Raw genomic sequence first — 23944 nt, 5'->3', positions numbered from 1 at the left:
GTCTCATTGTGTACCCTGCTGACTGAAATCTGACGCGAGTATGGATTGAAAAAACCTGGACTTGTCTCTAGATCATCGGGAAGATACCCGGTGCCCTGAAATTCTATGATCAGACTCAGATCGGTCCATCTGGCCTTCATGGAAGATCCATCTCATCGAGGTGGACCGTCTCAAAAGAGAAAAAAAAAACACTTTTCCCAGATGGAAATGATTGAGAAATGAACCAATGTCAAAATCTAGCGATGCTGTTGAGGGAGGGGGAAACAATATGAAAAAGGAACCTGGAGCACTCCCATTCATGAAATACAGATTGAATCAGAGCTCTGGCCCAAAAGAGGTCGACAACAGTGTTCAAGTGATGGAGAGAAAAATCACAGATGAGAAATACGGCTTCCCCGTGAAACCTGTGTTTGTCAGTCGAGTTCCAACCGAGTTCCATCGGAGTCAAATGCACAAATACACCAAGTCTCAAAGATTCCTATAACGAGCGCCGGAGAAAGAATGCGTTGCTGATTTCTGTAGGGAACAACCCCACACCTTTGCACATTTGTGGGTGGAAAATGCGGCTTAGACCAGGTGGGAAAATCGTGACGTCGTAGCGGCAGCTTTGTTTGTTTCGTACAATACAGGAGAGCCTATGTGTCGGAAACTGAGATCCAGTCTGCAACCGTTCAAGCTTCAGGAATCTCATTCTCTTCGTCCGATTTGTCGGTATCATCATCCTCATCAGAGACCCAGCCCTCCGCTTCGAGAGACCGACCGCGGATCCCAAAGCTCATGATGAACCCAATGAATGATACAGCTCCAAAGACCCCAAAGGCGATGGCTTCTCCCTTGGGTTGGATCTTCGCTGTAAGAGAGAAGAGCCCACCGGACAAGAAGGGTCCAATGGCACGCCCAGCCGCGGAGAGGGTTTGAGCAAGACCGTTGAGTGCACCTAGGACCGCATTGTTTGGTGCCGTGTTGGTGATCTGTCATCATTGATTAGATTTCGACGCAGTCCTGGGTCATGTGAGGGAGGAGAGGAAGGAGGATGGATGATAATACGCACCAACAACAAGGCACTGGTCAATCCGCCCACTGACGCGACCGTCTTGACCAACAACACAAAACAGATTTCTACGGCCATGAGAGCAGACTTGCGAGTCAATCCATTCTCATCATCACCCTTGTAGCCTACAAAAGGCATCAAGACAAAAGAAACAACGAAACCAAAGAGACCAGCTCGGTAGGACCATCGGTTGCCCATCTTGTCGCGCAACCGGTTGAATACACAGATTTGAAACACAATAGTCACCACGCCTGCAAATCCTTGCGCAAGGCCAATCTCGGAGGGGGTCAAATGACGGCCTTCCGGCGGGTTGGCCTGGGCGAAGATGGGAAACAAGGAGTTAAAAGACACATTGCAGAATGCAAAGATGAGATATGTCAAGAGAAGGAGAATGGTATCTCTGGAAAATAGTTCCTCCCACGTCAAGTGTTGGGCTGGTGGTTCCTGCTGGCTGGATACTTCTGATGCAGAGTCCAGGTCGCTGTCGTGGTCTTCAGCATCGGCAGAACCGCGGTGCGAAGAAGGTGAAGTAGATGTTCGGGGCAATCGAGTGTAGGTCGGGTGCCTCGATAGCCCGGTGAATTGCCACAGCCACGTGAAGAGGCTGCGAAATCTCTTGCTCAGTCGTGGCAGGGTATCCGCGTCTTCTAAGCTCTCTTCCAAGAAGATTGCCGTCAAAATAAAGTCCAGCAGCAGGATGGCGGCGGCAAACAGATTCGGAGCCAAGTATGGATAGGTGCTCGCCTTGCCAGTGAGCGGATTTCGCTCGAAGACCAGCAAGCCTCCCAGAAGGGGGCCCGTGATACCTCCCAGTCCGTACAGAACTGGGAGGTACGTGAATGCCTGCGATTGGTTGCTCCGGTCCGTGATCTCGCCCAGACAGGTAGACACAAGTCCCTGATTGCCGTTCACGACTCCCATGAGTGCTTGCACAAGCACGGCCTGCCACAAGGTCTTGCAAAAGCCAAAAGCAACAAAGCACATCGCGGTCAACATGGTGCCCAGAAGAATGACCGGCTTCCGTCCGATCCGATCCGACAACCAGCCCCAGTAGTAATTTGTTGCAAGCTGAGCCAGAGCAAAGGCCGATGCGATTGTCCCCACATATACTCCCACCTGGCCAGGTTCAACCTCCGGGAATGTGGACGCCATGTGTGGAAGGTAAGGACTGATCGAATTAAGAGCAGTCTGCTCTGCTAGGGCGATCATCGCGAGCACTGCCATTTGCTTCTTGGGCAGCGGTGAGTTGGTGTTGGACAACTCATTGTGGTCATTTTGATCGTGCGAGGCGTCGCCCGACGAACCCGACTGGCCCGAATTGGGACGGCCGCGCGACTTGGGCGGCGGAGTGTCAAATGTTTGGTAATGCTGCGTGGAGGAGCGACGGTGAATCTGGGTGGATTCTGAGGCCGTCATTGCGAAGTGTGTCGGAGTAAAGAAGATGTCAAGGCGAAGAGGCTGGATGAACCCTCAACGCTGTGACTAGATGAGGCTGGTCGCCTCGTCACTCCTGTCGCAATCCCAGGACCTTGGATGATCGATCTTCGAGCCCACAGAGAACCTCAATGTGGAAATGCAGGCTTCGGGTAAAAGAAGAGGTGCAGCGGATCTCTTCGAGGTCCAAGACAGCTTTGCAAGGGAGGTAGTTGACGTGGGGTGGGAAACCAACCTTGAACAATAGCCGTTTTGAGATCAACGCGGCTGGGAAGATCCGCGGAACCGGCTTGGGGCTGACCATGGCTGCCTCAGGCGGCATGGGTGCCTGCCCAAAATATGATGTAAGCCTCGGCCCGGGCGGCGAGCGCATCTGGACTAGCGCTCCACCGTTAAAGTAGCCCTGCCAAGAGCCTTCAATACGCATCACAACATCCTCCATTGTGATCATAGTATCATGGTTGAGGGGAGGAGATACATCTGGGCCGAACTCCTGCGACCATAGTATACACTTTATCGATAAATAATCCAACAAACGGGTCGCTAGGTATCAGGTCTTGACTAGTAGTCTGGATAGTCCAATGCAGGTACCCACTTACTACAGTCGCTATGGTCGCCTAGGCCTCTTCTGCAAACACCTTAAATATCCGGTTATCCTGAGTCGTAGATCTTACCAGAGAAAGCACCATAACCCCGAACGCGTCCCGACACCTGAGATGTTCTCGAGGGCATGAGAATAAATCAACTGGGCTCAAACTCGGCTTTTCACAGACACAACGAGTCGGAGTCGCAATTTGCGGTCCTGGGTTGACACCATTCCATGTGGCTCGTATGGGCGTGTGGATTGAAATATGTCTCTATCAACGTGCACACATGACAGTCAATTTACCGACTTGCTCAGGGCCGACCTATTAAGGCCAGGGTCTCCAGACTATTTCCCTTGCACCCATCTTATCCATCAAGGGCCTTTGAATTCCCCCTTCGAAGTGAAAAGCGCCTTCTGGAGGATGAAGTGTGCGACAAGATTCGTTGATCACAGAGAAATGATCCTAGCTAGGTTCAGGATACCTGATTCTCAGAGAGAACACCAAAGAGTTGGACTCCGCGCCAGCGATGTATTCCGTCATTAAATGCTTGTCGCCTATTCAGGTACTGCAATTGGGTCAGCTGGAAACTGGAACAGTTGAAAGGTTAGTCGTACTTCAAACGCTGACTCTAGGTGCTGATTGGGCTCATTATCAAGGAAAATGCAACGCAATTAGCTACGTGTGGATGTCATGGTTGGTGAAATCTATGACTAGCTGACACTGTCCACTGGAGACCACCCACAGGCGAATTCTTGCGGCAAAATATTGAAGATTATACGATATGGAGCATATACAATGCCAATAGAAAACCGAAAACAGCCATTTGAACTAATACAAATGAATGGAACTTGCATACGGCCTGTTTGAAAAGGTTCCAATCGCCGGATTGCTTTGCCCGAGTCGGCAAGCGAAGTGGGTCTGGGTTCTTGAAATCCCGCGAATCGACGAGGGTGGACAGAGCCCCATAATGTTTTTTGGTCTGTATAACCAAATTTTATTCACACATTCATCAATTGGCCTGCTGGCCCAATGGCAAGGCGCTTGACTACGAATCAAGAGATTGCAGGTTCGACCCCTGCGTAGGTCAAATACTTCGACTTCCCCCTTCATGGGCGAAGTTGCATTTTTGAAATTTTGCTTTTTTTTTTGGCTTCAATATCAAGCTAGATGCTGAGACGGTCATCTTGTGTGCAAGCGATAATATTACTCCAGTCCTTGCCTATTAATATCTGGGCGGTGTACCATTTGCAAAACCGGCATCCATCCAGTCCTCTACAAGGTACATAGTTACTCGGGGCTGTGAAGCCTGATAAAGCAAAGAAGAGTGGTAGGCCGATGAGTCCGAAATTTTATCACATGGTATGAGCTACAAAAATTCGTGAAAACCTAATGGATCTGGAAGAACTCCACGATTTCATACACTGTGCCTGTACACTGTACGGTAACCTTATAGCGATCCATCGTCTTGTCCTCGCCTACTTCATCAGCAGGTTCACAGCCCAAGGAACACTCAATCTTTATCACATGGTATGAGCTACAAAAATTCGTGAAAACCTAATGGATCTGGAAGAACTCCACGATTTCATACACTGTGCCTGTACACTGTACGGTAACCTTATAGCGATCCATCGTCTTGTCCTCGCCTACTTCATCAGCAGGTTCACAGCCCAAGGAACACTCAATCCTCGCAAATCCCCATAGTGCTGTCCTACTCCCAAGAAGACAATGGGAATACCGGTGGCATGGACCATGCTCACCAGTGTGCCGACCATGTCACCAACGGTATCACACTTGCTGATGATAAATCCATCCAAGTTCCGTCCGCTGCCAAAGGCCTGGTTGAAATTGCGCGCTTGCATGACACTGTCGGTTCCAACCAGAGCCTCACCAACCATAAAAATTTTGTCAGGCTGAGCGAACTTGGCGAACTTTTCCAGGGAAGACATGAGTCGTTGATCGTTGTGGCGGCGGCCGGCGGTATCGATCAAGACAACATCAAACTTGTTCGCCGCGCCGTACGCGACTGCATCCTTGGCAACGTTGGCTGCGTCCTTTCCGTATCCCTTCTCGTACAGCTCCACCTCTCCGACATTCTCACGCGCACTGAGTTCTTTCAGGTTGCGTGCGTGAACACGCAATTGCTCGACGGCACCGGACCGGAAGGTATCGCAAGCTGCAATGAGGACACGGTAATTGTTTTGCAACAAGAAAAAGCAGATTTTGCTCAGATTTGTTGACTTGCCGACGCCGTTGACACCAACGATGGACATGACGTAGGGGCGCGGGGCTTGCTGCTTCGTAGTAGGCGCAGTCACCGCGTTGATCTCGCGAAGAAGATCAAGCGAGGAGGTGGGTGTCAAAATCTTGCGCAGTGATGCCTCCATCGCGATGCGGAGTGCGGCGTCGACGCTCTGGAAGTTTGCAGTCTTTTTTCCAACAAGCTCGCGCTCAACACCTTCACAAAGACGCACAGCGGCCTCTCGGGCAACGTTCTTCTTGAGCAAGTGGTCCTCCATCGCTTTCAGTGGCTTTTGGAGGTCTGCCTCTGTGAGGACCTTGCCACCGACAATGTTGCGGAAGAATCCGCCGATTGCATTGAATCCGGAGCCTACCATACCCGAAGGCGCCGAGTCCTTGCTCTTCTCTGCATCGGCATTATCCAGAATGTTGTGAACCTCATCTCCCAAGTCTTTCAGGACGAACTGGCCCTTCCCAGTCCTGTGGCCCATATCTTCCTGGGAAACGGCCTCGACGACGGGGGCATGACCACTCGTCTCATCTGCTGGTGCCGAATAATCCAAAACCGCGCCATCGTCCTCGTCGGCAAACCCATCGGCATCCCATTTGCGCATCTTCTTCGCGGAGCTTTTGGGGGTAGATTTCCCTCCTTTGCGAGAGTATTCATCGCCGGAGGAGGCATTGGCGCTAGCATTGGCGGCTTTTCGTGCGCGGCGAGAAACCCGGCCCCCGGGCCCAGCCTTGCCGGCGAGAAGGTGACCCGTGACAGGAGTCGAGGTTCGAGAAATGTCAGGGGTTCCGGGTGGGGTGGCCTCGTCAGAGGTCGCCCCTGCGTGCGCAGCTTGATACTGCGCTTTCAGGTTGTCAATTTCCAGGCCTTTGGGAGACCCCCGAGAGTCCTAGGGGTGGACATACCTTTGATGAGACCCGGCACTGGCGGTGGAGGTGGTCCTCCATTGTCAGACGAAACAAGTGCGTCTTTCTTGTCGCCCGTACCAACCGAAGGCACGTCTGCAATACCGCCGACATTGTCCTCCAATTCGCGCACTTGTTGCTCAAAGTATGCATCAAACTTGTAGGCTGTAATCCGGGCACGGCTCCCCTTGAGTTGGTCTTTGTAGACGTCAATAAAGATTGTCGAGATGTTCTCCAGCAGCTTGTCAATCCATCCAAGATGCAATAGCGATTGATAGACGGCCTTAAGTGAACGATGTCAGCCTTGCGACTTGGGGGGGGGGGGGGGGGGGGGGGTCAATGGGGCCACGCGACAGGTGGTATGCGACAGGCCGAACGTACCACAAAAATGAGATTGAATTCCTTGATCCTCTTCCATTTCAAAGTGTACTTCTCCTTCTTGAAAACTGGTGAGGCTCCACCCACAGGGCCGTTCTGGGGAACGACCTTTTCCTCGATAAATACATCGTTGATGAGGCTGTTGATCACATGGGACCCCACTGGGGCATATGACTTGGACCATAGCACCACGCCGGATGTGGTCAAAATCTCAAAGGCCTCCAACATGGTGCGAATCCTCTGCGAACAATATCCAGGTTGATTAAGTCGGACAGAAAGGGGAAGTGCTGGAGGTTGAGTGAGGTGGGGGTGAGAGGCGAGACCCAAGCTGAGCGTGGTGGGAAAGTTCCGCGGTGGCGGACCGAGCCAGAGAACCGGCGCGACTGAAGCTCGGAGAGCGGACATGAGCCACGTTGGAACACCTTTTGCTTCGAGTACCTCTTCATTTCCCCCCCACAACCATTCAACATTCAACACCCCCGTAACGTCCCGGCGTCCTCAGCTTCTAGCGTGGCCAAGTCCTCTCGATCCACCTCACACGATTTCTCTCTCCTGAGAATTCCATTTCAGAGTCCATCATGTACCGGGGCTCCTTCGCACCACCGCCTGCGCAATCGCCGCCTCTTCATCACCCTGTCCCGCAACATGTGTCCACCGTTCCAATGATGCGCTCACCACCGCCTCCGTCATCCCAGCAGACTCCAAACGCCGGATATGGCGGGGGAGGTAATCCATACCAGCCTTCATCTGCACAAGGAGGCGGCGGTGCCTATGGCCCTGGGTTTGGGGGCTTTATGAGTGACCCTACCGCACAAATGGGATTCCAAGTTGGGCAGACTGCCATGAAGGCTGGCCAAGAGTACATGGAGCAAAATGTGAGTTCAGACTGAAGAAGACTAGAGGTTGTACTCTTCAAATTTCGAGCTAATGGGAACCTTCAGTTCAATCGCTACGTGTCGATTCCGGCTTTGAAACATTACTTCAATGTGTCCAACTCATACGTTTTGCGGAAACTCGCCCTCGTCCTCTTTCCATGGCGACACAAGCCCTGGTCGCGCCAACAAGCTAGAGTCGCCGGAAATGCTACCGGTCCCAACGGTCAAATCATTCAACAGCAATATTCATCCATGTTCCTACCACCGCGGGACGATCTCAACTCCCCGGATATGTACATCCCCGTCATGGCGCTCGTCACATACATTCTGTTGTCAGTGCTACTGGCTGGATTCCGTGGTAACTTCCACCCCGAACTACTGGGATCAATCACGACTACAGCCATTGCAGTCATCGTCTTCGAAATTCTCTGCTTGAAAATGGCCATGTACATTCTGAGTATCAACAACGACTCCCAGCTTCTGGACTTAGTCGCATACTCTGGATACAAGTTTGTTGGTATCATCATCACCTTGGTGGCCTCTGAAATCCTCACACCCGAACGAGGCACAAGTGGATGGGTCGGCTGGACGGTCTTTGTGTACACCTTCTTGGCGAATGCGTTCTTCCTGGTAAGTCGGAGAGAGGGTTGGACCATCAATGATCTTCCCCAAATGGAGCCACAGCTAACCCAATGGTCAATGGTAGCTTCGTTCACTCAAGTATGTGCTGCTTCCCGATTCGACCGACTCGACGATGCGCAATGGCGGTATGCACACTGTTGCTCGCTCTCAGCGAAACCGTCGGACACAGTTCCTGTTCATATATTCGTACTTGATCCAATTCGTGTTTATGTGGGTTCTGAGTCGAGAGGGACCTTCCACGGTGGGCAAGAGCGCCAGCTCGTGAACAACCAGGCAGAAAAGTCCGGCGCGACGTTTCCGTGACACTCGCAGGACTCTTTCCATAGGTTGAGATTGTGACATAGTTGGCATGTGGACGATGGCGCCCATGAGTGTGCCTCGAATTGTGATTCCACGTTTATACAGTCACGCCACCGCTTGAAAAAGCCATGGATGCTTTTAGCAGGGCACTCAGGTTACTACTCTTTTAATCACAAAAATGTGCAATGACTACTATTTGACATACTACGATGACAGTCAATGAAAAGATGGAGAAGCGTGAATTGTTTGATATTTTTTCTGAATTTGGTTGAAGCAATATTTCAAGTCTTCTGAGCAGCTGTTTCGATACCTGGAAAGTCTTCGGAGCGTTAGAAACGAGATCCAAATATTGAGTAGGTCAAGAAGCTAGTCAAAAGGATTGGTTGGTCCTCAGAGATCTTGGTGATAAAGGTAATATCATAGCCAGTAGCTCAATTACTATCTAGGCGTGATAAAGTTTTTAATCATCGGGCCAGGGGAAGAGAGAAGGTGCGCGTGATTGTGCAAGAGGGGACAAGGGAATGAGTACCGACCTTGATGACAGAAGGCTACGAGGCACCATCGCCATGCCCGGCGAGGGAATCCAACCCAGTCGATTTCACCTGCAAGTCTTCGGGCTGTTAGTCCAGTGAACGTTTGAGTTTCCACGGAGAGACAATCAAATGAGGAAGTGCATATCAGAATATGTAAGAAATTGAATATCATACGACAGTGCTGTATCGAGAGCTCCGGCGAGAGCCTCACAGACACCGAGTCAATCGCAAATTACCGCATCATATGAGCAGCGAGGGGCATGGGCAAGCAATTAAAGGTATGTACCTACCAGCATCAATCATTTTTGAAACACGGTTTCGATGCGGAAAGCTGCTTGGTTAGTGGTACAGGCGCTTTTGGGTGGCGAAAAGCTGTGTTCTTGAGTAGAGCATCATTGAACTCCGATGATTCAACACGAATAAAGTCCAATGCACACCCAGAAAAAAAAAACCGCAAGATAACCTCCGCGGCGGAATAATGTTGATGCGGGACTGGGGGATCGGCTGACATAATCCAACCCTAGACCCGCCGCGAGTGGCCCGCTAAGCGAGAGTTGTGTGGGCACATCCGAAATTCGCAAAGCCGACTTGGACAAACCGACACTTTCGACAACAACCCCCCGACACAACCTAACCCGGTCGACCGTGAGTGCCGCTGCTACAACCGTACGATTGAGAAGACAAGAAGAACAGACCGCTGAGACTTTTTCCTGCACATTCCAGAAATTCGCGATGGCCGATATCGACGTTAAGCTCGCTTCCTGGAAGCTGGTCGAGGTTGGCCGCCTCGTCCTGATCCGCCGCGGCCCCTTCGCTGGCAAGCTCGCTGCCATCGTCGAGATTGTTGACCACCGCCGTGTACGTTGAGAATTTCCAAGAAAAGAGACGATATGTTCGATCCGCACGAAACTCCGAGAATAAAAAAACCAACGATCTTGCGCGATTATTTCGAAGGAGCGCCGTGCGATTGAATGACCGACTCGATGGAATGTGTTGTATTGACATGGTGGTTTTTTCTGCAGGTCCTGGTCGACGGTCCCTCCGGTGAGGAGCAGAAGATCGTGCCCCGTCACGTTCTGCCTCTCGCTCACGCCACTCTCACCCACTTCGTTATCCCCCAACTTCCCCGTGCTGCCGGTACCGGCCCCGTCAAGAAGCTGTGGGCCAAGAACGAGATCGATGGCAAGTGGGCCAGCTCTGGCTTTGCTCAGAAGACCGAGCGCACTGAGCGCCGGAAGAACCTGACCGACTTCGAGCGCTTCAAGGTTCTGCGTCTCCGCAAGCAGGTACGTTTATGCACCCACGAATGCGAATTAGCTGGTGCAAAAGGAAAGCAACGAAGGACGACACATTGTGGAACCGCGTGCGACTATGCGATCGTGCCTTCAGCTCTTTTTCTGCTCCAGACTGTTTCCTTTCGATCCCTCGCCCCTTGTGCTCGCAGCCAAATCTCTAATATTTTCTGCTAGGCCCGCTACGAGGTCCAGAAGTCCCACGCCAAGGTCAAGGCTGCCGCCGCCAAGTCATAAATGATTACGAGGGTTTTGTGCATAGGATGAAGGAGGTGTCCTGGGACGGGTTTTCCACAGCTGGCCATTCTCACCAGCAAAATCGCTGTACGCATTAATCGATCTACAGCAAAAATGATTCAACTGCCTTGATATCCCGGCAATGGCTTGTGTCATACTTCTGCTCTGCGTCTAGGCCCCCATCGGTCGTCCTATTTTTGATAGATCTGGGAAACTCATCTTTCCGTAAAGGAAGGAGAGGAAAATGAATTTATGTAAAAAGTGGCCAGAGCGAACCAATTCCAATATGTAAGACTGCAATGTCATGTTTTTCAGACGAAGAGAAAAAAAAAAGAGAATCCCCAACCCGTGTAAATGTTGCATTCTGCATGACATTCCGTCTAGATCAAGTCGAATATCTGCATCTCAATTGATGATGTAGTGGTCGACCATAGTCAGACTTGCGTTCGTGGCTGGTGAGGGCCTCAGGGCACAGTGTGGGAATCTGGGGTGGGCAGGAAACCGCCTCGCTAACGATTTTCGGCCGACGGCCTGCCGCACAGCAGCTATTGAACCTTCGACCTCACGACCCAACAAAATCCACCAGCTACCACCACAGCCTCATCTCTGTACTCCAGGTACGTTGATCCGCTCATTCCCCCGTGAAGATGAAATCAAAAACGCCAAACCCTTCATTTTCCGAGCTTTCTGCCGGTTTGTGGGGGGGTTGAGTCGTCTACCTCTGCCCGCTTGCGCCCGCCTTCCCACCATCTCACCATCCCACCACGTCAACCCTCACTGCTCGACTCGCGCAAGCTCCTGCTATCAACACCTCCTTTCGCGCTGAAGTATTCGTTGACTAAATTCTTTTCGGCGCTCGCTAGATCCCCCACATACATACACAATGGCCGACCCCCGTGTTGAAGAGCTCCCCGATGAGGAGGTTCCCAAGAACGTCGAAAGCGACTCCGAATCCGAGGCTGGCGATGAGCCCGTCATTCCCGGCGGTGCTGCTGTCACCATCCACTCCCGTAACGAGAAGAAGGCTCGCAAGGCCATCGCCAAGCTCGGCCTGAAGCACGTTCCCGGCATCACCCGTGTCACTCTCCCCCGCCCCAAGAACGTATGAACACCTGGCCACCAATTCATTCCTCGAGTCTAGGCGCATACAGATACTGCCCCTCCCGGCAGCCTTGCGTTCTGATCTGATGGGATCGACCTGCTATGCATGCATGCTAACAGAGGCTCCTTTGGCCATCTAGATCCTCTTCGTTGTCAACCAGCCCGATGTCTACCGCTCTCCCTCCAGCAACACCTGGATGTATGTGATACTCTTTCTTGCACGTGACTGCAATGATTCCCAAGTGCTTTTGTACTAATTTGATCTTCCAGCATCTTCGGTGAGGCCAAGATTGAGGACCTGAACGCTCAGGCCCAGGCTTCCGCCGCTCAGCAGCTCGCTGCCGCTGAGGCCAGTGGTGAGCACGCCGGTCACGACCACGATCACGACCACGACCACGGCAAGGGCAAGGCCCCCGAGACCGAGGCCAAGAAGGAGGAGGAGGAAGAGGATGACGGTGAGGAGGTTGACGAGTCTGGTCTTGAGGCCAAGGATATCGAATTGGTCATGGCCCAGGCCAGCGTTTCCCGGAAGAAGGCCGTCAAGGCTCTGCGGGAGAACGATAACGATATCGTCAACTCCATCATGGCCCTCAGCATATAATGACCGATTGCAGTCATTAGGGTTCTCAGTGGCTTAGAATGTCACAGTTCGATGGTCTACGTTCAGACCGAGTTGCATTATAGTGTACACAATGGAACCCAAAAAGAATTGAACTGGTGAATTATGACCTATGCAGTATTCGTGAATTCCCTAGATCTTTGTAGACTCAACATTACCCGAAGTAGACAAAGTAGGCACAGACGTGATACTCAGATCTGTCACGTTTGGCTGCGTTGTCCCCTCTGTACATCTACATCTGGTTTCTGAGCTGTTCGCCAGACCGTGGCTCGGAATCCGGATGGTCACGTGATTCACTTCTCCAAACCTTTCCGAGTCAAACTCGCCCGTCCGGCCACCAACCCTGCACAGCGAATCCTCACCCCTCGTTCCTCCGTTTCCCACACACGTCTCTCGTCTCGACACAATGGCAGCTGTATGTTTCCTCATAATCGAGTGAATGCGCTTCACGGACATGGGGCGTGGCCGCCCAGTTTGCATGGATCCATCCGCTAACCAAGGCTCTCTCTCTCCTTACCCGGAACAGCGCAGTGCCGCTCTCAAGATCGACTGGGCCAAGGTTTCGACCTCCCTCGGCCTCCGCGGCCAGACCGCCGCCTCTCTGCAGGCCTTCAAGAAGCGCAACGACGATGCCCGCCGCAAGGTCCAGGTCCTGTCGGAGCAGCCCCAGACCGTTGACTTCTCCCACTACCGTGGTGTCCTGAAGAACCAGGCTATCATCGACGAGATCGAGAACCACTTCAAGAGCTTCAAGCCCGCCTCTTACGATGTCAGCCGCCAGCTGAAGGCCATCGATGCCTTTGAGGCCCAGGCCGTCCAGAACGCCGAGCAGACCAAGGGCAAGATCGATGCCGAGCTGGTCAACCTCCAGAAGACCTTGGAGAACATTGAGACTGCCCGCCCCTTCGAGGACCTCACCGTGGTATGTATTGAGAAGGCAGCAACTCGGACTCTTATTCGCACATGTACTAAGACGATTTATTCGCATTATTCCAGGACGAGGTTGCCTCTGCCCAGCCCGAGATCGACGAGAAGACCGCCTCCCTTGTCTCCAAGGGCAAGTGGATGCCGCCCGGTTACAAGGTATGTTTTAGTCTCGTATCCATCATCTGGTCGGGTCAACGGTATTTCTCACTTATTTCTATCTTCACAGGAGCGCTTCGGCGATCTGTCCGCCGTCTAAGCGCGGGGGCTTGTCCTGTTTCGATTTCGCATATTCTCTTTCGAGTCATTGCGCCGCAATATGTATTTTTCCCACGTTAAGCATACGGCAGTCTCGCCAGATTGCGGTCCAATATTGCCCATCAAATCGATGTGGCTGGGCAGATGGGATGTGTATAGAAACAAATCCACGACCAGATATGGTTTCGACATGTCCTAGATCGAGATGTCTTCTTCCCCCCTTGCAGCCCAATTGTAGTCTTGATTCATCTACCAAGTCTTTAAAAAGACGGTCTTGTACGGTCGAGCTTTGTACCTAGGTACCTAATCCGGTATGTATGGATGATCGCATCGGGTTCCCAATGTGGAACCTGCTGGGAGGTAAGTATCAAAAGCGGGCAATGAAAATCCACCAAGGCTACCATCCGAAACTTGTGAGGTTTACAGGATGGGAGGGCATGTTTATTTACCTACATTGATCAAGCAGGTAAGCAGTAGAGGGAATGAAGTAGTTTTTGCCTGCGAGAGGTCTATCCTGCCGGGGTGGAGTGTATAATGTTTGGATGGTACTGGGCTTTCAACCCTTCAGCCAGTCCGGAAAGGACGTCGCAGTACATGCGTGCTCCGGAGGGAGTTGGAATCTTGCTGCAGTAACTGTTTCCTGGCAATCAATGGAATGAATACATGTAATACGTGGCGGTCATTTGATTGAATCACCTCGAGCCTGATCAATGTACTTGTATGACATATAAGTCTGCCGGTCTGGTTGGACGTAGACACGTTTATTCCTAGCATGCTGGATTGGAAGCAGACATCTGTCGGGTAAATGGAAGTACCATTGAGATGCGACAGGTTAAATTCAATATTATCTACGTACGGAGTCGTGGAACTGTGAATACTATTTCCTATGGACATGACTTAAATCGAAGGAGGAGTAGCGGTCCACCCACAAGGCTGCTGTGAGGTTTACTTTCGAATGGTGACACGTAGAGGAACCTTGACGGGGACATTTTCGAAATGTTCTCCTCATTGTTCATAACGTCGGGTCGGGATACATATACATATCCGATCCATGGTATCTACGGAAAAGGAACCCACCGAGAATCATTGTAATGGCATACCATACAGATACGAGCGGGCATACCTCCGATGTTCACAAAAGCCCTCGAAAACGACTTTAATTCTAAAGAGTGACCGCCGATAGATACGATAGGCGATGGGAAGATTCGCCGCGTTGGATGTGCTCGCGTCTCCGTGCCCAGCCATTAAGGTGCGTCAGCCCTCCTGGATCCAACAACCAAATCAGGCTATATCAACGTTCAATGAAATTGTCCAAGTGTAACAAGAGAAAGGCGTATCACAAGCCACGACTCATTTATCTGGATTTTCGCAAAGTTCATCGCTTACGTTGGGCGAGATCTACCACCACTAAGCAAACGGCGCTGCGGGAAGGTTTACAGTGTCCCAGGGCGAGCACAGGGAGCCTGGCGTCAGCCTAATCGGGTCGTGCCAAGACATGCCATTTCACATCTACCCTAAATCCACTTTTTCTCCCCACCTTCTCTCATCCCTCCTTTCCCCAAGTATCGAGCAGGGTCACTTGAGCATTTCGACGCTTCACTCTGCAGATTGGGAGGGAGAAAGTCCTTTCAATGGGTCCGCCATGACTGACCTGTTCCTCGTGCACTGTGGACATATCTGATGTCACTGGAGTCCAAGGAGCGGTTGATCCTTGATCCATGAGTGGACGCCACTTCTACAACCCCCAAGAACCAGCTAATTGCCTGTTTGGGAGTCACCTTGCCATAAACTTGACACGCCTGGTTTGCAAGTTTGCAGAGACCTCGGACATTTCTTTTTCTCACGCACTCTCTCCCAGTAATTTGAATTTCTGATGATCACCCGCCCAGAGCTGGGGTGGTCTCATCGAAACAGAAACGCAAAACGAAGAGAAAGAAAGACGATCCGAAACCGGCCCAGTCTCGATTTCTGGCAAATGGAGCCCTCCGATCCTCTAGCTGCACATCCGTGCTCCTCGCGCCTCGAAGCTCTACCCGTGGAGATTCTCCAATTGATTTTCTTCTACAGTCTCGAGATCAACTTGCCCCGGGCGTCGCCATATCTCGCGCGGGCACTCTCCAAGCCTATCGTATACACATGGCTCATCCGACTGGCGTTTAGCAGTGCCAATACTAGCTCACGGCAGGGACTCTTCACACCTGACTTTCTCCCCCCACCCTTGGATTTCTGGGACATGGCATGCCCTGGTCGGCAGCGGCTACAAACACAACTCCTTGAGTGTCGGTGGTGCACATTGCCTCTCATGAGGCGCTGTCAGCGGGAGTACGTGGAGCATGTCATCCGGCGCAAATGTGCGAACCTGAGCTTCTCCGACGAGGGCAAACTCCTCCTGGGATCGTTCGATGACATATTCAATGATCTTGAGGGCTGTGATCGGGCCCCGAGAGGCTTCCGCGGCAAAGGAGACCTTGTCCTCCCGGCGCGCCTCCCAGGCGAGGAATCCCCACCCACCGTCGACCGCAAGGTGGCCATCTGGCTGCATCTGGGGGCCGTCCAAGTCAGAGAACCCAACGAAGTTTTCTATGAGAATGACCTCTTTCAGCTCCCATGCGCCCCTGCACTGGGCGCTGGCCGAATCCCCGATAAATTGCTGCAGGAACCGTGGTCGGAAGAACAGTTCCAATTCTTGGAATTGTTATCTTCGGATTTCTACCTAGATGAAGATGGTGCCGCCGCCGAGAGATCATCTGAGATTACGACGAGGCTGATTCGCAAGCGCCGAATGGAACCTTTTAGCCGGCTGGTGCGCATGTATTTTCGTGCGGCCAACTGTCGAGTCCCCTCGCGATGGCCCTTGCGGGACTCTCATTTTGCCATGATCCAGCGATGTATGGAGGGACCGAATGACCCCTTTGCCAATGTGGTGTTGAATGCGCGCTGGGATGACATTCCCACTTCGGCGCGCCAAGACCTGTTGTTGGCATTATCAGTTAAATCCGATAAGGGTTGAAGCGTGCTGCAACAGGCTCACTGCCTCTCTTTTCTTCAAGCGTGCATTGTGGAAGCGGAGCCCTCGTTGCTCGGTCAATTTGAAAATGTACACATATCATGATAGATCTTTGCATGACATCCCACCCATACTTCGCCATCATAGTACAGAAGACCCGGTGCCGACCCCCAGAGGGAGCGCTATTTGAAAGTAGAAGCCTCCAGAGAACTTCGATCATGTGAAGATGACCTCTGATATAAAGAAACACTACCACACGAGTAGGCCACTAGGACATATTATAGAAGAAGAATTTATTATTATTATTATTTTTTTTTTAAAAAAAGGTAGATCTGCACCAGGTGGTTTGATAAACTAGTTGCATTCGCGTGCGCGTAGGGGTATGTAGCATAGTCATTAAGAAACGGGCCCAAAGCAGACAAAAAACCAAAAGCCAAACACCGCGCAATCATGGCACCAAGCAACCCTCAACTAATCATAACGACGTGGCAGTGTGGCAGTGGATATTGAAAGTGATAAAAGAAAAGAAAGCGCAACCAGAGACAAGCAATAGACGAGCAATCGTCGAGAGCACCGACAAGAGTCGAGTGAGGACCCCCAAAGAGTCCCAACCCAACCTGCCAGACAGAACAGTACCACGAAGAGGTGGAAATGATCAGTTAACCTCTCTTATGTGGTGAAGAGCGGGGGGCTTTCCCTGCCCCCGCTCACACTGCAGATCTAGATCGCCGATGACGACGTCCAGAGCAGCCCTGGCAGGTCAGGCAGGAGATAATCACATCGAAGATGGTGATGATGCCGTCTAGAATGGCGCGGAGGATGGAGCCGATGGCGTTGACAATGCCCATCAGGCAGCGACCAATTGCGTGGAAGACGCCAGTAATCTGTTCGAGGTATGCGAGTTAGTGAGGGGTGTGTTTGGAAGCTGGAGGGTGTATGATCAAAGTCGGTGAGGCACATACGCAGGAGACAACAGCACCCATGGTGACGGTGATGGCAGTTTCACGTGTTAAGTGAGGCGGTCAGAGAGGAGTGATGTGGGTGGGAGTGACGAGAGAGAGAGAGAGAGGTTCAAGACGATGCGGAGGTTGGTTTCTGAGGAGTGGCAGGTCCAGAGCTGGAAGAGGCAGTGGCGTGGATGGAAGTATCACTGAAAGGTCTCATGATGAAAAGAGAAGAAAGGAAAAAAAAAAGTGAGAGGTAAGTCCAGGACCTTTTTAATAGAGAGCAGGTACAGCCGGAAATTGCTAGAATGAGATCAGACGATGATGCACCAGGGCACTTGTTCGTCGCCGAGAAAAAAAAAAGGGAATAAGACGGTCCCGATTAGAACGGGGATTAGATTTGCTCCGGGGGGTGTTATTGGTACGTCTCTCAAACAGACACAAAAGCCACCGGCAAAGAAACTATCAACCCACCACTGGAATGAACGGGTTCACGGCGCTGTCTGATGCGAAATACGTAACGGGTGGCTGAAAGAGGTGAATGATAGGCACTGGCGGGGCCTGTCAGGCTTGTTTTTTTGGGGTTCTTTTTTTTTGTTCTTCTTTCCCAAAGGCGTAGTAGTGACAGCGATGGCCCGTTGTTGTTTAATTTAATCTTTTTTTTCTTTTCCTTTTTGAGCCTTGATAGTGTCTCGCCTTTTTGTCTTTTTGTCCAATTGAAATTGAGGAACGAGAGTGGTGTCTCTCGAAAGTGGATTTGACAAAATGACAATAGCACAGAATGACAGTAGGGCTGAGGAACCACTGACGTAACAGCAGAGAAGATGACAGGAATATCCAGCAGGGGTCGTGGACTAGACTGGACTACTGGGGGTTTGCAGGGTGATTGAGGGTTGGTTGGCGGGATAGGCGGGTGAAACAAGCTCAGGACAGAATGGAATGGAGCCAAGAATGACAGGTGACAGATGACAGATGATCACCGCCACTTTGGTTGGATAATCTTTTCCCTTGGGCTTGGGAATGTTGGGAAGGACCGGAGGTGAAGCGCTAGGAGGGAAGAGAATGGAAGCACACTCAAAGAGAGAAAGATCTTACAAGAGCCGAAGGCTAACCTAGGAGTTATTAGGCGAGAAACCATGGACAACCACAGGCGGAAGATTAAGGTACTGTCCTACGCAAGTGCATCCAAGCTCTTGGAGTGGTCCACTGGATAGTCAACCGCGCATTAACTGCAGAGCCATGGTACAGGGGACTACGACATGCTGACTCCTACTTGTAGTGGCAGAGAAGGAACTACTAGTTTGCTGGTTGGCCTGTAAAGATAGGTCATGATATACAATCTCTTGCCTCTATATTCCTCTTCAGAATCATCCTCTTTAATGAAGATCGCTCTACAATACTCAAGTTCAGCCATTAGCCATATGAACGTTGGAAAGTACCTGGTCCCTGAAAGGAGGTACCCCGATGCCGTCATCACGACGTTCGAGGCGGGCCGGATTCCTTGATTTCATGCGCCACACCTCCACCGGGTGCAGTTCAGTTCAGATCCGTGGATTGGCTCACGGGACTTGGGTTGATGCTTGATACGGCTCTTCCCAGAATACCACAGAACATTGTCCACGCCTGTGGAGGAACTCTTCCATCATAATGAGCAGTCTGATGGAAAGTGGCTTGGCTTTGGGCGATCCCTGCCGTGGGTGAGTCTTCCTTTTGCTGGCTCAAGGTCCGAGGCGCTCGTTACACGAGACTAGGGACGAACTGGATGACCCGGGCTATCAGCAAGTCTTGTCAGCTCACGGGTGACAGCCCCGGTGGATTTGACTTTGCTCAACTCAGAACACAGATCTAAGGCCGCTGTGAGCAAACACTACTGAGTGAGATCTCACAAATCATGGCACTTCAGACACACACCCACTAGCCAGGGCCCTTTGCATCAAACTTTGTAACTGCAAAAGATCAGGGTGTGGCTGAAGTTCCGCTGATGACCTGATGGTACTGACGTCACTCAATATCATTCAACGGGACCTGTAGTATGTTGCAGCCCATCCTTATCAAACGATCAGACGAGATAACAGTGTACGTGTTATCACGTGATGATACACAGCCCTAGTGAATGTGGCTTGCGCCCGGCGGACTCGTCACCCACCAATTAGCATTGCCCAAATTGTGGCGACGGCGCGGGAGTCGATTGGGAGCAAAAATCATTGTACAGTTGATAGTTATCCACTCCATCACCCCAGAGAGCATCTCCAGCGGACATCGAGTCCCTCCACCCATAGCTATCATGGAGGAAAGGTATTCTATGGGCTGTGCTTGGGCTGTGATCTGAGATGGTACCTCCAAAGGGCAAATATGCCTCTATGACCCGGCAGCACGATGCGACTCGCCATCGCGTGCTCGCCAGCGGACGGGCTTCTTGTATCAACACCACCATTTCCACTCCCACCAACAAGCCTAGGGTTACCAAATCTACGCGTCCGATGACGAAAGCCCATCGCCCCTTGGGACGTCCTTTCAAATCACCGGCTCAGAGTACTACCCCCTCGCAACCGGCATTCCAAGAGATACGCGCTGCCCAGGCCGGGGCCTCGGCGACCCCGGAATTTCCCACCCCACCACCTCCTCGCTCATTGTCGATGCTCGAGGCACTGCCGGTAGAAGTCATCGAATCGGTTTTCCTCTATTCGTTAAACCTGAACTTCCCTCTCGCATCACCTGTCCTTGCTGCTGCCATCTCACGCGATCACATTTACAACATCCTTACCATCCTTGCCTTCTGGAACGATGAGCCGATCTTTCCGGGCAGCCGCGCGATCGATCGCATATTGGCTCCTCTAAGATATGTTCCTCTTTCGGCGGAGGAGAAGGAGCAGCTGCAGCAAGCTGTGTTCCGTTGTCGATGGCTTACAATGGAACGCATGCGGGCACAGATTCCGACCATTATGATCCTTAGCATCCATCGATATTGGATCAACTTGGGCATCAAGATGGATGCGCAAAATACACAGAGACTGGAAAGGTTCCTGAAGCGTCAAGATGATTCTGTCACCACATTTGAAGGGCAAGGACCGCCACTCGATGTTGGGCCACCGCTCGCTGCGCCCGTAAAAGTCCTTTCTCTTTTCCGTATACCCGGTCCTCACAAATACCGCCTGGTGGTTCGCCCAATGGTCATGGTTGAAGTCCGCTCGATGACCCTGCACATGGTCCTGACCCGGCCAGGTCTGTCGATCTTCAAGTTTCCAGACCATCTCCTGCGCGGGCGAGCCACGGGGTTCACGGCCGACGATGTGATGTTCCTTGAGATGCTCCGCCTATGTTCTAACAACTCCCTCTGCGGTCCACCCTCCGTTTTGACGTCAACAAGATCGACCCTCAATCGGACCGCGCTCCACCAGGGAGTCCGCAAAGCGATTGAAAGCCAGAACTATAACGCCCTGGTTTCGCTGCTCAAATTGGACGAGTTCACGTTCCGCTTTTACGCCCCCAACAAACACTATCATCAACTTTACACCATCCCCTCCGATCATTTCATTGCCGTTACACGAGTCGGCCGCGACAAGCCACAACTCAATATCGCTTTCTTTGAAGCCCTCCTTCGCGCGAGCGCAGAGTCCATCCCCGCGGACGCGCCAGAAATCCTGCAGTGGACCCTGGAAAACGTTCGCCTTGCTGAGCACAGCCCCTCTGACGAACATGAGATCAATGGCAGATTGGGTCGTTGGCTGGCTGATTTTCTGCTCATCTTGCCCGACCTCCAGCAAAATCCGCGTGGAGCTTTGGAGACTCAGCTGTTCATATATGGTGGATTGAACGATACTCCTCAAGCAAGCCAATTCCGCCGAGAGGTTCTCGATCCGCGGCGGCAGCCTTTTCAGAACTGGATGCCGCAGTCGCAGTTCTGTACCAGTGCTTGGTGGGTGAAAAAGGATGAACAGTCGAAGGACTAGCGAGAGCTTGACTGAGTCATTGTCGTGTTCTCTTTTTTAACTGGTGCGCTTTTTCTTTATTGGTTCCCTCCCCGAGGGGTTGAATCGCACGATTTCCTTTCGTCGAGAGGGTGATATTGCATTGTATGAGAGCTACAGTTGCTCGACATTTGCGAGTCTGTTTGGATACCCCCTTTTGCCTCACTCCAAGATCGAAGTGATTTTTCTTTGGATCTTAGCTATTGATAACGAGCTAATGCTCTCGTCTTGTGTTTGAACATTTGGTGGATGCATGAATACAACACATAAGAATCATGGTTTATATCCAATTATTGTACAATTCACCTCCTATCCAAACTACCCTGAAAAGATAACTTCAGTCGTTGGTAAACAGGGCCATCATCTCACGTGAAAGAAGGCAAAAGTTTCCACGCGTCATCCTACATCGTCCAGGCACTTCTTCCCAAAACGCACCGTAAGCCATCATATCCGATATTCTTTTCTCTCGTTATCTGTGTTCCCGTTTACATATTCTTCAACAAGCGCAAAATACCAGCGATCCGCCCACCAAGCGTAATCTGGTACCCTGTCTCATTGATGCCTTTGCACATCTCCCACGCAGACACTCCATCCCTCACTCCGGCCTCACCCTCCCGCTTCTGAATGGGATAATCCACCCGCGGCGGGATCGCAGTACCCACGATCTTGGGGAACTTATCCAAGCATAGAGCTTTGGTATTACACAGACTGCGCAGCCCCTCGTCGCCCGCGAACCGACCGTACCCAGACCCCTTGACTCCGCCAAAGGGCAATTGCACGACGTAGTATGCGCCAAAGTCGTTGACGGCCATCATGCCGGCGTTGATGCCGCGCACACAGGCGTCGACATCGCGGGGGTGGTGACCGAAAACGCTCGCACCGAGGGAGTAGAGGGTCGAATTGGCGATGGAGATGGCATCGCGCGTATTTTCGGCGCGCATGAGTAGGAAGACGGGTGCGAAGAGCTCCTCTTGCGCGATGCGCATCTGAGGCGTGACGTCCACGAGGAGGGTGGGGTGAAGTAGTGGCCGTGTGGGTACTTAGGATGGTGGTATCGCTTGCCCCCTGCAAGAAGACGTGCACCCTGGCCGACGGCTTCAGCGATGAGACCTTCAAGCTTGTCGAACGAGGCGGGCGAGATCATGGCGCCCATGTCAGGCGTGAATGTAGTCTCGTTGGGAGTGTCGAGGAGAATGGAACCGAGACGAAGCGCCCGAATTCGAGGAGTGACCATTTCAATGAGTTTCTCGTAGACGCCTGGAAGGGCAATGACTCGCTCAATCCCAATGCAGTTTTGACCGGCGGACTGGAAGACACCGCGCATAAGGATCGAGGCGATGGTGGGCAGATTGCGAATGGTGCGAGCGTCGTCCAGAATCACCGAGGGGTCCTTGCCGCCAAGCTCAACACAAACGGGAATCAGGGCCTTCGCGGCCGAGGCGCAGACTTTATGCGCAACGGGTCGCGAGCCGATGAAGGTGATGTGCGCAATATCCGGATGCGAGGTCAGCTTGTCTGCGACAGCGGGCAGGCAGACGACGCTCTGGACAAGGTCGCGCGAGTGACCGCAGCTCGACAGCGCGCCTCGCACGATATCCAAAAAGAATACCGTGGACCAGGCCGTTTGCTCGGAGGGCTTGACGACAATACTATTGCCAGCGAATAAAGCGCTGATAATAGGTCCGATAAAGTTGTGGAAGGGATAGTTCCACGATACCGCAGCAGCTACGACACCTAGCGGCTCGTAGGTGACAAGGTTGTTTTTGTACATCATCAACAAGTTCGTCGGCCGCCGTGACGGCAACAGAGCCTTCTCGCCATGATCGATTGTCCACTTGAGTTTCTCCACCGTGACCAGAATCTCTCCAAACGAGGCGTCCACCTTGGTCTTTCCGGAATCGAGGCAGCACGCGGTAACGATGTCGTCTTGATGGTCGAGAACGTACCTAGCAAGAGAGACAGTGTCAGAACCATCCAAACATTCAAAGTCGGCACTGAGAACCGAAACGCCAGTGCATCGGAGCGGGTGGGACTATCCTACTTTAACAAGCTGCGCAGAACCTTCCTGCGCTCTGCAAAAGTTGTCTTGGCCCATTCTTGTTGCGCAACCTTGGCAGCCTGCACAGCGGCGTCGACATCCTCCACCGTTGCCGGCTTGATACCATTGCCCAATACCCGCCCATCAGCAGGACAGTAACTCATAAGAATTTTCTCATTCCAGATCTAAAGTGATCGCACGAATCAAGTCAGTATTCCTCCCCAGAATATGACTACCACAAGACACGGCGACGCCTTGCGCGTGAAACATGAAGACTCACCCCTCGGACCTGATTCTCCAAAATGCACTTCTCCATTCCGGTAACAGTCTCCCATTGCTTTCCATCCGCGCTATTTCGCACCTCCACCGGTACAGGAACATTAAACGTCACAGCCGCCTCCTTCAAGCTTAAGCTCCAAAGGTACCCCACGTAGACGGCGATTAAGGAGACCACGGCGATACCGGCCCACTGAGCGTGTTCAGGGGTAACTTGGTAGCCATTGGCTTGGATCAACTGGGCCACCGAGGGTGGCATATACGACCATAGCTGGTCCATCGTGCACAGGTGTAAGGAGGTGTGTTTGGGCGTTGCCCTGGAGGTGT

At 52.0% G+C, this 23944-nt stretch overlaps 11 protein-coding genes and 1 non-coding gene across 12 annotated transcripts; 7 read left to right on the top strand and 5 right to left on the bottom strand.

Moving 5' to 3' along the window:
• Positions 1–226: 226 nt before the first annotated feature.
• Positions 227–484, top strand: POX_f07653 (uncharacterized protein; the record flags this gene model as incomplete). The annotated part of the gene is made up of 1 exon (XM_050116448.1): positions 227–484. The coding sequence occupies one exon, from the start codon at positions 227–229 to the stop codon at positions 482–484; it is 258 nt and encodes an 85-aa protein (XP_049966587.1).
• A 187-nt stretch (positions 485–671) lies between these two features.
• POX_f07652 (uncharacterized protein) lies at positions 672–2467 on the bottom strand (the record flags this gene model as incomplete). The annotated part of the gene is made up of 2 exons (XM_050116447.1): positions 672–971; positions 1052–2467. 2 exons carry the CDS (start codon positions 2465–2467, stop codon positions 672–674), a joined length of 1716 nt encoding a protein of 571 aa, XP_049966586.1.
• An 88-nt stretch (positions 2468–2555) lies between these two features.
• On the bottom strand, positions 2556–2927 carry POX_f07651 (uncharacterized protein; the record flags this gene model as incomplete). The annotated part of the gene is made up of 1 exon (XM_050116446.1): positions 2556–2927. The coding sequence occupies one exon, from the start codon at positions 2925–2927 to the stop codon at positions 2556–2558; it is 372 nt and encodes a 123-aa protein (XP_049966585.1).
• A 1160-nt stretch (positions 2928–4087) lies between these two features.
• POX_tR158 lies at positions 4088–4159 on the top strand. Its single transcript has one exon. It is a non-coding gene; the product is annotated as a tRNA-Arg (tRNA).
• A 556-nt stretch (positions 4160–4715) lies between these two features.
• On the bottom strand, positions 4716–6831 carry POX_f07650 (Signal recognition particle receptor subunit alpha; the record flags this gene model as incomplete). The annotated part of the gene is made up of 3 exons (XM_050116445.1): positions 4716–6163; positions 6226–6508; positions 6607–6831. The coding sequence occupies 3 exons, from the start codon at positions 6829–6831 to the stop codon at positions 4716–4718; spliced, it is 1956 nt and encodes a 651-aa protein (XP_049966584.1).
• Positions 6832–7181: 350 nt separating this feature from the next.
• Positions 7182–10482, top strand: POX_f07649 (Protein transport protein yif1; the record flags this gene model as incomplete). Its single annotated transcript, XM_050116444.1, has 6 exons — positions 7182–7478; positions 7545–8108; positions 8185–8330; positions 9478–9811; positions 9976–10239; positions 10423–10482. 6 exons carry the CDS (start codon positions 7182–7184, stop codon positions 10480–10482), a joined length of 1665 nt encoding a protein of 554 aa, XP_049966583.1.
• Positions 10483–11365: 883 nt separating this feature from the next.
• Positions 11366–12184, top strand: POX_f07648 (Nascent polypeptide-associated complex subunit alpha; the record flags this gene model as incomplete). The annotated part of the gene is made up of 3 exons (XM_050116443.1): positions 11366–11584; positions 11724–11782; positions 11854–12184. The coding sequence occupies 3 exons, from the start codon at positions 11366–11368 to the stop codon at positions 12182–12184; spliced, it is 609 nt and encodes a 202-aa protein (XP_049966582.1).
• A 457-nt stretch (positions 12185–12641) lies between these two features.
• On the top strand, positions 12642–13385 carry POX_f07647 (ATP synthase subunit d; the record flags this gene model as incomplete). Its single annotated transcript, XM_050116442.1, has 3 exons — positions 12642–13124; positions 13199–13285; positions 13356–13385. 3 exons carry the CDS (start codon positions 12642–12644, stop codon positions 13383–13385), a joined length of 600 nt encoding a protein of 199 aa, XP_049966581.1.
• Positions 13386–15359: 1974 nt separating this feature from the next.
• Positions 15360–16394, top strand: POX_f07646 (uncharacterized protein; the record flags this gene model as incomplete). Its single annotated transcript, XM_050116441.1, has 1 exon — positions 15360–16394. One exon carries the CDS (start codon positions 15360–15362, stop codon positions 16392–16394), a length of 1035 nt encoding a protein of 344 aa, XP_049966580.1.
• A 704-nt stretch (positions 16395–17098) lies between these two features.
• Positions 17099–17374, bottom strand: POX_f07645 (uncharacterized protein; the record flags this gene model as incomplete). Its single annotated transcript, XM_050116440.1, has 2 exons — positions 17099–17275; positions 17354–17374. The coding sequence occupies 2 exons, from the start codon at positions 17372–17374 to the stop codon at positions 17099–17101; spliced, it is 198 nt and encodes a 65-aa protein (XP_049966579.1).
• Positions 17375–19665: 2291 nt separating this feature from the next.
• POX_f07644 (uncharacterized protein) lies at positions 19666–21285 on the top strand (the record flags this gene model as incomplete). Its single annotated transcript, XM_050116439.1, has 1 exon — positions 19666–21285. The coding sequence occupies one exon, from the start codon at positions 19666–19668 to the stop codon at positions 21283–21285; it is 1620 nt and encodes a 539-aa protein (XP_049966578.1).
• A 503-nt stretch (positions 21286–21788) lies between these two features.
• On the bottom strand, positions 21789–23897 carry POX_f07643 (putative aldehyde dehydrogenase-like protein; the record flags this gene model as incomplete). Its single annotated transcript, XM_050116438.1, has 4 exons — positions 21789–22342; positions 22387–23249; positions 23345–23526; positions 23622–23897. 4 exons carry the CDS (start codon positions 23895–23897, stop codon positions 21789–21791), a joined length of 1875 nt encoding a protein of 624 aa, XP_049966577.1.
• Positions 23898–23944: the final 47 nt, after the last annotated feature.

Source organism: Penicillium oxalicum, chromosome VI, assembly GCF_001723175.1.
Source record: "Penicillium oxalicum strain HP7-1 chromosome VI, whole genome shotgun sequence".
NCBI lineage: Eukaryota > Fungi > Ascomycota > Eurotiomycetes > Eurotiales > Aspergillaceae > Penicillium > Penicillium oxalicum.
This window is presented reverse-complemented; position numbering and strand designations above follow the sequence as displayed.